At 43.6% G+C, this 13,847-nt stretch overlaps 2 protein-coding genes across 3 annotated transcripts in view; both read left to right on the plus strand.

Moving 5' to 3' along the window:
- The first annotated feature begins 217 nt into the window (after positions 1–217).
- Positions 218–4,430, plus strand: LOC106748243. 2 transcript variants are annotated; one of them, XM_014626581.1, is made up of 4 exons: positions 218–296; positions 1,723–1,984; positions 3,026–3,351; positions 3,578–4,430. In XM_014626581.1, the coding sequence occupies exons 1-4, from the start codon at positions 236–238 to the stop codon at positions 4,288–4,290; spliced, it is 1,362 nt and encodes a 453-aa protein (XP_014482067.1). In that variant the 5' UTR covers positions 218–235; the 3' UTR covers positions 4,291–4,430. The 2 variants fall into 2 exon arrangements, with proteins under 2 accessions (XP_014482067.1, XP_014482066.1); XM_014626580.1 differs by lacking the exon at positions 218–296 and adding an exon at positions 303–477.
- Positions 4,431–11,768: 7,338 nt separating this feature from the next.
- LOC106748249 (glycine-rich protein 2-like) overlaps positions 11,769–13,847 on the plus strand; it is a 4,599-nt gene continuing 2,520 nt past the window's right edge. Inside the window, exons 1-3 of the mRNA XM_014626586.1 lie at positions 11,769–11,901; positions 12,731–12,916; positions 13,266–13,790. Of these exons, the coding sequence (XP_014482072.1) occupies positions 11,823–11,901; positions 12,731–12,916; positions 13,266–13,790 (790 nt within the window). The 5' untranslated portion in view covers positions 11,769–11,822. The remainder of the gene's footprint in view (positions 11,902–12,730; positions 12,917–13,265; positions 13,791–13,847) is intronic.

Here is a 13,847-nt window from a genome sequence, read left to right on the forward strand (position 1 = left end):
ACTGTTAATTAATTATTCCTCGGCAAAAATTCGATAGAGGCTTTCTGTTATCGACTGTCGAATAGTCATTGAGAATCGCATTTCACTCTCGTAGTTTGCGTCATCGCACGACGATTCTCCCGAGGAGTATTACGTGGGCCAACGCGTCCCGCATGTTAATAACGTCACTAAGGTCGTACGTAGTTATTCAAAAAGGGCACAGAGTGGGCATAGCCAAGTCAGAACATCTTCAGACATGGCGAAGAGCGCCGGCAGTGTTCTCCTATTAGCATCCGTGCTGTCGTTCGCGCAGGCAGGTGAGAGAAATATTTTGGCAGGCTGAAAATACAAGTGTTGCGTGTCGCGTGTTGTCTGTCGCGATATCGACGACCTCAAGGAGAAAAATTTATGCACCGAGTATTATGCCGCGAGTGTCGCCAGCCAGAGATGTACTTTTTCAACCTGTTGTGTGCGGTCGTGACGGTCGTAGTGGATGGTGTTAGTACCAAGTTTCAAGTTTTTCGAAAACGAACAACAGTCGTCGCGCTGTCGCATCTTCGCTCAGTTTATTTCGTTAAGGTTTAACTCACCAAATTTTACGATCAACAATATCAGACATGGACAAATAAGAAGACATGTAAAAAGGAAATAGTTATTGTAATATATATATTTTTTATACATATTTTCAATTATTCAATTATTCAATTATTCAATTATTATTTTCATTATATATTTTTATGTATTTAATACGTATGTACATATATTCAGATGTTTGCTTCTTTTCGCATTTATATATTTGCAATCGTAAAATTATATACACGACTTGAAGCATTACGCTGCTTCGTTGTTCCTTTGTTAAAGCGCAGCAAAATTTATATACTAGTAACAGCACAGCATCCGCAGCTTTTGCGGTGCTAACGACATTCCTCGCTTATCTTCATTACGCTCTTGGAAAAACACGGTAGCTGTGAGCGCGGTAATAACATAAAACCGGCGGAATTGTAATGCGCGGGATCGCGGGAATAGTCTGCGGAGACGGTCAGCGGTATCCATTCGATTGCGAATTTACACGGCGCAAAAGCACGAGACTAGCATGATGCGTTTATTAAAGCTGGTTTACAATCGACGTCGAGAGGCTTACTCAAGCGTGCGACCGAGCGAGAGATCCTCGCGATTTACCCGTCGTGTACAAACGCGTGCTCGCCTTCTTACTTTACCGAATCAATTGACACGGTCAAATATTCGGTGACGCACCCGGCCGAGTCGAAATTGTGGGCTTGGTGTTAAAATATTGTAATAAAAATCACGACAAATTTTATCGACGTTACTATCGTGCGTTGCAATCTTTAACGACGTGTAGATGATATACATCACCAAAGATTACAACATATACGGTAGTTTCGATAATAATTCCGATATATTCCAGCGTTACAAATTTTCATGGTAATTTTTCTACAGTACTTTCGAGACCGACTCGCACGTCGAATTCTACAAATTAATCGGCATAGTGAAATTAATTGCATAGTTAATGCATCTCTCGCACCGGTGACACTGACTGTACGTAGAAGAGACGTCGAGTTAGGGATTTGCAATGACGCTGCGCCCCCCCTCAATAAAGTCACCCTCATTCCCCGAGTAACTGACGCGAGTTGCAGAAACAATTTGCTGAAATACGAGAAGCTCCGTTCCTCCCTTCGCTTCCTGGGCTTCTAGATGCTTGAGCAAACGCTCTTCATTGTGCAGACGATGTGCGAGCGCACTTCAGGAACGAGCACGAGCGACGATGGAACACGCCGCCGGAACTAACGCCGGAGTCGGTCGTCAAGATGTCGAGCAATGGGGAACCTCAGGCCCGTCTCCTTTCCCTCATCCCTGTCACGGCGACTATCGGTTTGAACGCGGGGCGTAACAATGCACACTCCGTCAGCCTGGGTGCGAGCCTCGATGGTATCAGTCTCTCGGAAAGTAACAGCTACGACCACCCCGCGGGCTTCGGCAATGATGGGTGTGTACGAAATGCCACACTGGAGAGAAAAGGGTGGTTAAATTGTGAATTTTGCCGAGTGAATGTTCGTTAAGGAACATCGGAGTAATTATTTCACTCGGAACGTGTGGAATCATTATTTTACTCGGAACACATAGTCTCTTGGATCGTTAAGTCGAATTTGTCTTGAAATTAGGCGTATGAGAGGCCAAATTCTAGATCTGTAATAAATGCGTGAGTTAACATGGCGAATTAATGTAACGAGGATGTCGTCTGAATTAATTTACGCGTAGCTTTGAAAGCTCGGGGGAAGAATCTGTCTTTCTTGTTCATTTTTCCGCGAATCTCTCGATTTCTTTCCCGAAGGTAGAAAAATTCACATGTGTTCCGTCACATTTGTTTCCTTCAATAAAGAAGATAATTGCGCGCTCGACTAAAGTTAAATGAGCTTAATACATCATGCGTTAAACAATAATATTTAATGAAACAATAATGTTTAAAGCGAAGTTAAATGAAGTTATTGGTTGAGAAATAATATTACTTTAGTAATAATTTCACCGAACACACGAATTTTACTAAACGAATTTTTTTACCCTCGGAAAAGAAACCGTACAAGTCCGCAGGAAATAGGAATAATCCGGTTTTCGTTTAAATTACAATTTTACGCACTTATATCTAGCGTTTAGCTTCCACAGACCCGGATTAGAGTTAAGTTCGTTTTATTCGGATTAAGTAAATATTTACTTGAACGTAAACGCTATTTATAATTGATATTCGCGCGGGAGAAAGCCAGGCGGATTCGAGCGGACACGTGAACATTTCGAAACGAGATATCTCCGCTCGTTAATATTTACATAACGTTTTGCGCGACGTCGGTCCCAATTTGCCAGAATGGTCGAGCGCATTCGGCATAATATTCCCTATTCATTTTTCATCGCACGAAAACGCGTAATTTCAGTTTGCTCCGGTGTTATTTTGCCCGAGTGTCTCGGCTGTTGAAGCCGACGTTTCTGAGTGTTTGTTTCAGAGGAGCACGTGTGGCAGAGAACGATTATTTTACAGATCCCCGGTTTCCGTGAGCAAATCGACGACAGTCGCGGCAGGACTGTCGGGGATCTCCACCGCGGGTGCGAAAGCTTACAGTAATGGTAACGATGCGAAAACCGAAAGCCACTCTCTCAGCTTCGGCGAGGCAGCTGCAACTTCGTTCGGAGTGGTTGAAAATGGACGAGCTGTTACCAGCGCTGCTTCTTCCGTCGGTGCCTCGCAATCTTCTGCCGTAAGTGGCGTTAGTCAGGAACAATCCTTTTCGCAAGCCGGCGCTATCAATGTGCGATATCCAAATCGACCGACATGGAGCAATGTTGGTCCGAGCAACGAGTACAATGGCAAGTAAATTTATCGATCGCGGTATTAGCGGTGAGAAGGACCGATCAGAGCTTAAGCGCAGTTGAAAGTGCACGTGAAAAATATATACAAGTATATACATAAATTTCGATAATATTATGTGTTTGTGTATCAATCGATGCATCATTTTGGATTCCAGCTTATGTAACAGCATCGATATTATCGAAGCCTTCGTTGTGGTCGACGGTTAAAACTGTGATTTTTCAGACCGACGTTTCGGCCGACCCACCTTGACCGTCTCGAGACCGCACGATGAAAGAAGGCCGATGTTGATCATCGAAGCCCACGATACGTCCAATCGGCAACAAACGCCGACGATTCACATTCACAAGTGGCGACCAAATCAGAGGGTATTTCCCCGGCCGAGTTTGTCGATCAAACGTCCCGAATTTCGGCCGCGGGAGTCTTGGAATGACGGCCAATTTCACGGATCGCCGAGCCTTCACGTCGAAGTGAGCTCTTCGCCTCACGGATATTCGGCCGGTGACTCAGCTTCTCAAATTGACACGAGTCCTTTGGACCACGCGTTCTCGTCGCCCGGTCGAGCGCACATCTCGGGATACGCTCCGAGTTTCGCGTCGTTCTCGCATCGGAATGTCGACGGACGAACGAACGGCGCACCTTCCGGTTACGTTTCTGGGGATTCCTTCGGCGAAGGTCACGCCGAAGGTACGTCGGCCTCGGGGTATCAAGGTGGGAGCACCGTGGTGCGGGTCAACGCTCAGCCCGCTGGAAATGGGCACGGAATCGCGTCGTCCGAAGCGGGATCCTTCGTGAGGTTCCCCGAAGGTGGGAGCGCGCGAAGTCAGGCTATTCCGTTGCGACACGTTCGAGGTGAAGTGCTTTCTAAACAGGAAAACGACAGCGATATTATTTCCGATCTCGCGCGGGCTGTCGGAGAATTGCTCGATGTCGTATGAAGGCGACGGCGCGTTAATGAAGGGAGACGGTCGCGTCTCTTTCAAGCATGCAACTCACATTAAAAGTTACGACTCTGTAGATAGAATGATTTTTTTTTATTTATCATCGCCAAATGGAATGAATAAAAGGATCAAACCAATAGCTTGTTAAGGTTGTGATGTATTGTTTATGTAAGGTGCCTGACGCAAGCCGTTCGTCATCCGGTAACCAAGAAACGTTAAATCGATCTTTTACAACATTGATTTAATGCGGATTTTGTGAACATTTCCACGTGATATTTTATGAATCTTTTCAAACCGGTTACTTGACAATATACTGTATTTTTAATTATTAAAATTATGGCGCAGAAACGTTATTTTTCGCGTTTCGGCCCAATATTGTCAACAGAAACGTTGTACACAACATTAAGAATTACACATTTGAAAACGTTACATGTTATAAAGCATCATCGTAATAACATTGTGTTAACAATTCCTCGTTTACCGGGCACATATTTACAAACAACACGCAAAATTTCGACTTGATTAAAGTAGCCTCTGTATACGGCCATTTTTAATCATTAATAACTCGCAATTTTGCGTGTTGTTCGCAAAATGTAGAGGACTATTCGTTCGCGTTGACCAAAACTACAAATATGTGACGATTGGCACGGTTTGCGCTTTCAGACACCCCTTTAGACTCGATTCCGTAATTTTGAATTCGTCCCGCGCTCAGTAGCAATTTCGTATTATTCTTCGTAATCCGACTCGTAAGAAATATCCGGTAGTAGGAACGACTATATATAGATGACAGCACCAATTGAGCTACGATAGCAATTACCGAGGCTCGTGATGTAATTTATTATTTCTCCTCTTACTTAAAAATCCTACGTGCTTCATCGCGCTTCCGAGAAACTGATTCGCGAGAAGATAAGTTGCAATGAAATATGAATCTTGCTTAATGCGGGATCAAAAGGGTCAAAAGAAGATAACGTCCTGGGGCTTTCCTTCACATGAAAAACATATTCGATCGCGATAATGCGCGCGAGAAACATTGTAAAATATTATTTTCGTACGACAGGAAGGAATACCGATTTTAAGGGCGGATTGTTGTTCCTTGGAATCTCCCGTCTCATTTCATTTTAATACAAAGAACAATGAGGCTACGTCAATACTTTTATGTCAGGATCACTATTCGCCGAGCGCAGGATTCATTTACTTAAGAAAACAAAACGAACTTGACTTACTTTCGAACTCGGCATTCACTTGCAAATAGTAATTAGCATGACAATTGTCATAAATTCTTGTTTACACGCTTATCACGTTGCCAGACTTGAATTTGCGCGGAGTAGGTGACGGTCAATGCGTCAATAAGGATTGCGAAGGTCGAAGTGCGATCTTGAACCCATCGCGACATCTTTGGAAGAGCTTGCATAATACGGCTGTACAGCCTCTGAAATAACAGGAAGCCTGCCTTGTTGACGCTGCCGGTTACCTTCGATGAGAATATCAACGGATGGTATCGAGGTGTTAACATCCTCCAATATTATCCGAATATCCCTCGGATATCTTTTAAGTTATTTTGCAAATTATGCGGGTATGTAGATCGTGATTGATATTCCGCGCTTCGCAAGAAGCTGTCGCGCTGCCTGACTCCGGCGAATTGATATCTAAGTAAAAACAAACTAATAACTAACTATGATCCGTATTTTGCGGCACATTTGTGACTAAATCAATGCCGCAAAAGGTCCTATTAAAATTACAGTACTTTGGTCAACGAATGTGTTCATAAAAATTCTCATATTGCGGAATCATTATGATACTGATAACATTATATAATGACGGAGAACACGTGTCGCTGATTTTTCGACTAATCTGCCGATTACAATAGTACTGTGATTTAAATAACCATTGATAGATTAAACTAAGGTAATTGGCTATTTATTTCATTCGTAAGTCATCAAAGAATAGCGATGTCAGAAATTAATCATCGACAGATTCGGTGGAGTAGTACCTGTCTTTCCGTGAATCCGACTTCCGAGAAGATGTCGCGCGCTTATATACACCTTCACGGCCGCAGAACACGCGAATACAAAGGCTCGAAATGTTTATTCGACAAAGAAGAAATATATGAAATTATTGGGTCGAAAAGTTCGTCTCGTTCTTTAATCAAAATGTATACGTAACATTTATTTATTTTAAGATCAATCAATTCATTACGCGCCGTTTCGTTCGACGTGTTAAAGAACTTCTTTCTGTTTCACACAGTATGGAACAACATTTAATATATAGTATGATACAATTTTTTTAAAAGGAAATATTAATTCCTCCAACTAATACTGTTCTCCTATCAAACATGGTTCGCGTTAATGAAACAACAATATCTTCATTCGAACAAAATGATACTGATATTAAATTACGTTGTTATCGAACGAATCCGAATCAAACGAACACGTGTGCTAAATACGACGGAACTTTTTTTCCAGCATAGACGCATTCTCTATCTATGGCAGAAAAAATTCCTGAAATCAAACCCGTCGGGTCACGCGGAACGGCTAGATCGGAATCATCGGTGAAAGTCTAGCCGAATCTATGGCGTTCGAAGCCCGGGATGCGTGTTCACCGATGTGATTCAAGGTCTCGGCACTGACTCACCCGCCGATCGTCTCGGTTTGACTCGCAAAAACCTACGGCGAAAGCAATTATCGTGGAACCGGTCGGAAATTATCCACGGGGTTCGGCGATTCGTACGATTAACGACGAATGGGCGAACGGTTGCCTACGGGAGAGGTTGCCGCGCGTAAGGTTGAGGTCGTCGTCGTATCGATCGATTTTTACTTGATAACACGGCCCCGGTTAATAACAGTGACATAATGACGAGCACGGCAATACGGCCGGCTGAACATATAACGACCGCTAATCGGTGCCGTCTTCTATCAATTAATCCGCACGGAGTTGCCGATAAATAACGCGCATGACTAAGTTACTGATAGCCGAGAAAATCCCCGCGGTGTCCTGGCGTGTAGCGTTAATTTCCTAAGCCGTAGGAGATAATTGCACATGCACACACTCAGGAACGTTCGTGCGGTCGCCACCGGCCGGCCACTTCCGCATTCGGAGACAGTTATTCCGCGAACACTAATAACTCGAGTGTGCGAAGAAAGAAGTGGACGAACTGGCGTCTCTGAAAGCGTAGTCTCCGAAAATCCCGAAAGGTATTCGGATTCGGAGCTGATATAAATGTCGGCTTTAAATAAGGACTTTTGAGCTAAGGAACCTTAACAATCGACGTTACTTCAGTATAAATAAAATAAAAGCTTTAGAATTACGATAAAATGAAATTCGTCAGAAATCAAATTAAAATTTCCATCGATTGCATCTAAATTAAGCTATATCAGCTTGTCAAAGTTCTAAAACAAAACTCATTTCATCTTAAAGGTGGCAACGTGAAATAAGTTTTGATAAGAATTCGATGAAACTTGCACTGCATTGAAATATTATCTAATTCGTTGCTCGTGCAATTAGAAAAAGATCGACCATACGAGAACTGAGATATTTGTAACAAATTATTATTTAGATAACGAAATAAATGTATAGAAGCTCAATGTTGCTTGGTAAGTGTGAAATTTATGAGTGGACCCTCCTTAATGCGCCACTAAAAATACGGCACCGATAGACAACGTATCTTGAAAATTGCACAAGACACTCAATACCGCCGATGGAAGCTCACGCTGTATTAAAAATTCCATTGCAGATGAAACCTTTTACAAAGATGCATGCAGCAGCCGGAACAATCACGAGTGTATCATCCATTAGTAATTACTGGCTTTTATGACTTTTTTTGTATGCTCATCAGGCAGATATACCGGCAACGCCGATACCGGTTCGAATCGTGAGAACAAGCGGACGAGCGCACACGCGAATTACGTTATTCCCCAATTCTTTCTCTCTCTCTCGGGGAATAAATCTGCTTCCACGATTTGCGCCCATTATCTATACCCCAATTATGCGGCTATTATCCGTCCGTAGATGTTTATCAATGAAGACTACAATAATGGATGCAGAGCTGGTATCATATAAACCAACTAACGAACACAATGACCGAATGCACCGACCGATGTTCCTCCGTGTTCTGTTCTAGTAAATGGCAAAATGAAATCTATTTTTATTTTCAAGTTCTCTGTTACTTCCCATTGCTTACCATCGCTTCCCTCGTGATTATTATTTCTGCATTCGCGCGATCTCACTCGATCAGTCAAGGTTAAACGGACTTGGCATTCCTTTGTAGTCAACAAGAAGATAAGACGCGTTATCCACAGCCCGTATGTGGTTTTAGTTACGCACAATTCAAATAAATCGGTTATACGGTACACTAGATGTTCCTAGTAACGAGCCGCAAGTAATTACGGGCCGTAATTGCAGACCAGAAAATCGAATCTGCAAGCCTTCCTCCACCCTCCCTCTTTCTCTCTGTATTTTCTCAGTAATGCTAATTATTTCCGCCTGTGGACGCGCATCGCGTTATCAGTGACGTAAATAGGAAACATTGTAGCGAAGAGAACATTTAATTGACAAGTCATTACACGCGTGTGACGAAATGAGAGAAGACGAGATAAAAATAGCACAGAAGCGGCGTTATTGCGATGCACGAACAGAAACTGTTACTTAGCGATGCTGATTACTTTGGTCGCAATGATGAATGAATTGCAAATCCGTCGGTTAATTATTACTGTCAGTTAAACTGTCCGTTGTACAATTTACGAAATTAATTGTAACGTCGTGTAAGTTAAATCCCGAAAATGTAACGTAATGTTAGATACAGTCAGTTGCAACAGTTTTTTTCTTTTTGGACATGTAAAAATTACAACGAAGCGAACCTACGATTCACGAACATGCGCAGCAGATGGTCAGACAGATGTCAAAATTACGTATACATATTAAATATACGTAATTTTGACACACACATATGCAATTTCGACAGGTATCTGGCCATCTACTGCGCATATTCGTGAATCATAGGTTCGCTTCATGTTTTTTGCGTGTTCCGAAATATGTGAGAAAAAACTGTTGCAACCATCCTGTGCATATTATTACGTCATGCATTCTGTTAACACACCCGGAAACTCGTTTCGATGTTTTTCTCTTTTTTTTTCTTTTTTAAGCAAAACGATACTTTCATGATCGATGAGAGGAGACGCGAAAATTTATACGAACAAGTAATACCGACACGCAATAACAGGATCGGCGAATGCAATGTACATTTAATCTCAGCTTAGAGAGGCAAACAAGAAATATTAGCTGAATCTACGTGTGTGACTTGGTCGTAACTCCCGGGCGCAGTTTTAACTAGCACAGGAATTAACAGTTTTGAAGTGTGTAATTAAAATCAACGTCGGACTGAAATAGAACGCGCACAGGTTGTACTCGAAGAAATACGAAAGTCACGTGTATGATGTAAGCCGGAAAGCTGGCTGATCTCGAAGTTTCGTCGATGGCTTCCAAATCAAAAGTCGAATACAAAATTACAGCGTCGCAAAATTCCCGAGATCAATCATGGAAATGGCGGCCACGGTCGCGCTGTCATGTTTTCAGAGACACGGAGCTGGCCGTGTTGAAAGTGACGATACACGCCGATTACTCGTAGGACACATGCGCTTGAGTTGGGAAATCCTGGAAAAGCATTACTCCATGTTAATGCATCGAGACTGTTTAATCACGGTAATAGCCTTTGTGTCGGGGAATCATTCCATTATTAAAGTCACATGACGTGGCGAGCTGTTACGATTACCGATGACGACTGTGTGTCGCATCTCAATATACAATCCCGGCCATATCATTAAACGCACCTTGATTTTTTACATTTCATCGACTCCCGAGGACCAGCTTTATGATACGGCTCGTCTATCGAATTATCGATCGAATTATGTTAAGGAACTATTATTCTATAAAAGGTATTTTTTATCGTCATTTCACTCGGCTGCTACAATGACCTTGAATAAGTGTGAACCCGCGTCAGTTGCATCGTTGATAATAATGAGAACAGACGTGAGTTTCGAGCGATTTGTGTCAATTGAGGTTTAGTTTTATTTTGGTTTATCGGCGACTCGAAACTTCCGACTCCTTGCTTACTAACAGAGAAATCAATTTTTGCGTGAAAAATATTGATATTGTTCGCAAAAATTATGGGTGAAACGAGTGATTTGGGACTTCGGAAGGTTGCAGAGGTGAAAACGCTGTTTGACACCGAAAATGATTCTAATCGAGTAAAAATAAAATTACTAGCTTCCCTTCTTCTCCTAACCTGTATTCTATTAAGGAATCAAAGTGTGTCTAATGATATGGTCATGGACTGTACTTGCACTTGTCTTTGTTCTTATTCTTATTAAAAATAATATAATATCCCTTAGCAGAGAGAGAGAAAGAGAGAGAGATGGACAGTTAAAAATTATTATAGACTAATTAACGGCGACGAGCTGATGAACGCGCCTGGAATATACACGTATTAGGCGTAATAACGCCATTCGGAGGGAGTTTATTAGCGGTTGATGTGATTTCTCGGTAGGCGTTTATTAACAGATTTTAGTAGCTCTTTAACAGACCGGAGTGCCGTTTCACCTTCGTATACTTATCCCTGTCGCCGTTTTCTCGTGCTCCAAAGCGCCTTGAGCGCAACGAAAAGTGGTTAATTAACGGTGCCATCAATTTTTCAGGTTGACTTTCATAGCGTCATGCTGTTCATACCGGCTATTTCGTTGTAATTAACGCGTCTGTACTGTACTCGCGACGTAAAGGAGCTCTATAAAGATCTCTTTTTAAGTGGACGTACTCGTAAAAATCGTCGATCGCGTCGAACATTTATTTCCCCCTCGCGCAGTATTTCCCCTTGAAAATGGAAACGTATTTACGGTAGTTGAGACCGGACTACAGTAGGACACGTTTCTCGTATCCTCTCGGCAGCCACATTCCAAGCACGAGATTCTAATGATACTTCAACCGAGAACGCGCGAAAATAAAATTGCAACGTCATTAACAATAATCAGGCAACTTCTCGCACCTTCTTGAAGGAAGACACCGCGTTTAAGAGATTTCGCGCGATTACCATTACGATCACCAGAAACTTTCTTATATTTTGAAACTTGACGGACGTTTTCCTTGGTGTTATCCGTCACGACGCGGGAATGATTAGCGCCGATAAGCCGCGAGATATTCGCGCGAGAAAATATCGCGCTGCGTTCGATCGAGTCGCGAGGTCCGCCGTCTTCTTGCTCGCGATCTTACTTAGGGTTTGTCTTGATCCCGGTCTCATTATTCCGATTGCATCTTGGTCTCGAAAAAGCATCGAACGCGCATGCTCATCGTAAGGGGGATTCCCTCGGAAAATCCAAAAATCCGCGTCCGCCGCGGCGCGGCGCGCAACGGCGGGAAGCGGTGGAGGTGGCTCCGCGTTACATAATTACATCAGGATCACACGCGCGTCGAATCGATGACTATAAAAGCGGCGAGATTAAAGGATCGGCATACAGTGCATCCTGGGAACACCGAACGCCTTCACGATGACCGTTCGTGCTCTTAACGTAGTGCTTATATTTTCACTCGTGACGGCCCTCTCGGGGCTGCCGAATATTATTCCAGGTGAGTGGACAGATTGTTCGTGGCGAAAATTACCGAGAAGACACCGTAGAATGTCCTCCTCCTCCGTGAAAAGAAGATATCGTAGTAATTATATTACGTAAAATTCCCTTCATACGCGTTACGTTTGGTTTCCTCGTAAATATTAGCTTCTTTCTTCAAGTTGACGTCCTATACTTTTACTTTGAATTTCTTCTAAGCCGCATTTCGAATTTTAATGAGAAACTCTACTATAGTCTATTTCTATATTCTATTGTCAGGCAAATAAATTGATAATAATTTAAAATGTAACGCATCGATGTAAAACAGTTCTTATGAAAGATTGTTTAATTATACGCGCCAAACATTTGATTTAAATTTAGATTACGAACAATTGACAATTCCCGAGGAGAAACACTACGGCGGAAATACATCAATAACAATCAGTGTGTGTATAACATCGTAGGAAGATAGAAAAAGTATCTTGCATATTATTCTTCAGCAGATTAATCGAATTTATCCTGCACGAATTCGCCGATAGATTCGTTGCAACATTAAAATTCGTAATATTTTCGTTGCTCGAACAACTCGTAGTTCGTCTCGTCGGAATCTCAAACGTCACGTTGAAAAGTCGAGAGAAAAATTTTGAGGAAACTTGGCGACCGACTCGGCATGCAACGGACGACAACGCGTGCCTCTTTGAAAATAACGGTGACGTGAGGACGCGCACGCTGGAATAAATCCGGTCGCGAATAATTTAAGATTCCTCCTTCGTGCCTGTCGACGTAATCTCTCTTCTAATTTTTCTCACGTAATGATCAATTTAATTTTTCCTTTTTATCGCGATTATCAGTGCCAACGAGACCCGAAGGTCATACACTGCCGACCGACCTGCAGCCGCCGCCGCTGGAAGACAAGGAAGGTTATGTCACGGTTTTCGTTGTTAATATCTACGCTGTGAAAAACGTCAGCAATGCGGATTTGGAGTCGAAGGAATTGTTCCAGAATGAAATCACCGAGCTTGTACCGAAAATAACGGGTGAGTGCAAGGTGTACACTAGGAGGTACTCTGTTCTCTCTTCACAATCTTCCCTCTTAATCGCGAGTGAAATTTAACATCCACGCCGATGTTTAACACAGTGCAAAATAAGCAGAAATCTCGTGAAAATCGCGCACAGCGAGACGTCTATTTCGCAGCTGTCGGAAGCTTTTCTCCGCGCTGAGATTGGATTATACTTTCAAATCCAGAGGAATAACGCAATCTCAGCGCGCGGAAAACTTCCGACGATTGTCAAATAAACGGTGAATAAATTGTTCATTCTGCCGGACGCGTGTTGAATGGCAAGCGGCAGCGGAGCGAAGCCGAGGTGAAAAATGCGTCTTTGCAGAGCCGTTCGCCACTGTTCTCCTGGTGGTGGACGAGAAGGAGTCCTTACCCGTCGACCTCGACGAATTTGCCGACGGACTGCACAGCGAGGGCTACAAGATCGACAAGATCGACCGTAACGGCACGACGAAGGTGCTCAGGCTGAAATTGGCCGAGGAGGAGGCGCGGAGAATGGTGGAGTCGGCCTCGAAGCCGTACGACGAGACGGGGTCCCGTCAAAAGAGGGCCACCTGCTACAAGTGCGGCGGGAGAGGAGGAGGAGGAGGAGGAGGATCCGGGGGTGGGTATCCGAGCGGATATTATCCTAGCGGCGGAGGTGGAGGAGGAGGTGGTCAGTGTTCCACTTGTGGCGGAAGCGGAGGCGGAGGCGGTTATTATCCTAGCGGGGGTGGCGGCGGTTATTACCCTCCTAGCGGGGGTGGCGGCGGTTCTTATCCTCCTAGCGGGGGCGGCGGCGGTTCTTATCCTCCTAGCGGGGGTGGCGGCGGTTATCCTTCCGGTTATCCTTCCGGTGGTGGTGGAGATGGTAGGTATACGTACAGATCAGTCGGGCAGCGTCCTGAGAGAGGGGGGGGGGGGGAAA

The sequence above is a fragment of the Dinoponera quadriceps genome, unplaced genomic scaffold (assembly GCF_001313825.1).
Source record: "Dinoponera quadriceps isolate SergipeBrazil2010 unplaced genomic scaffold, ASM131382v1 scaffold2600, whole genome shotgun sequence".
In the NCBI taxonomy this organism is placed as follows: Eukaryota; Metazoa; Arthropoda; class Insecta; order Hymenoptera; family Formicidae; genus Dinoponera; species Dinoponera quadriceps.

Bases quoted from the DNA above. Each gene is read 5' to 3' on its own strand.
- LOC106748243 (XM_014626580.1), top strand. From the start codon at position 402: ATGCCGCGAGTGTCGCCAGCCAGAGATGTACTTTTTCAACCTGTTGTG. The intron at 1,985-3,025 runs GTGTGTACGAAA...ATTATTTTACAG, and splicing joins GCGGGCTTCGGCAATGATGG to ATCCCCGGTTTCCGTGAGCA. The intron at 3,352-3,577 runs GCAAGTAAATTT...GTGATTTTTCAG, and splicing joins TCCGAGCAACGAGTACAATG to ACCGACGTTTCGGCCGACCC.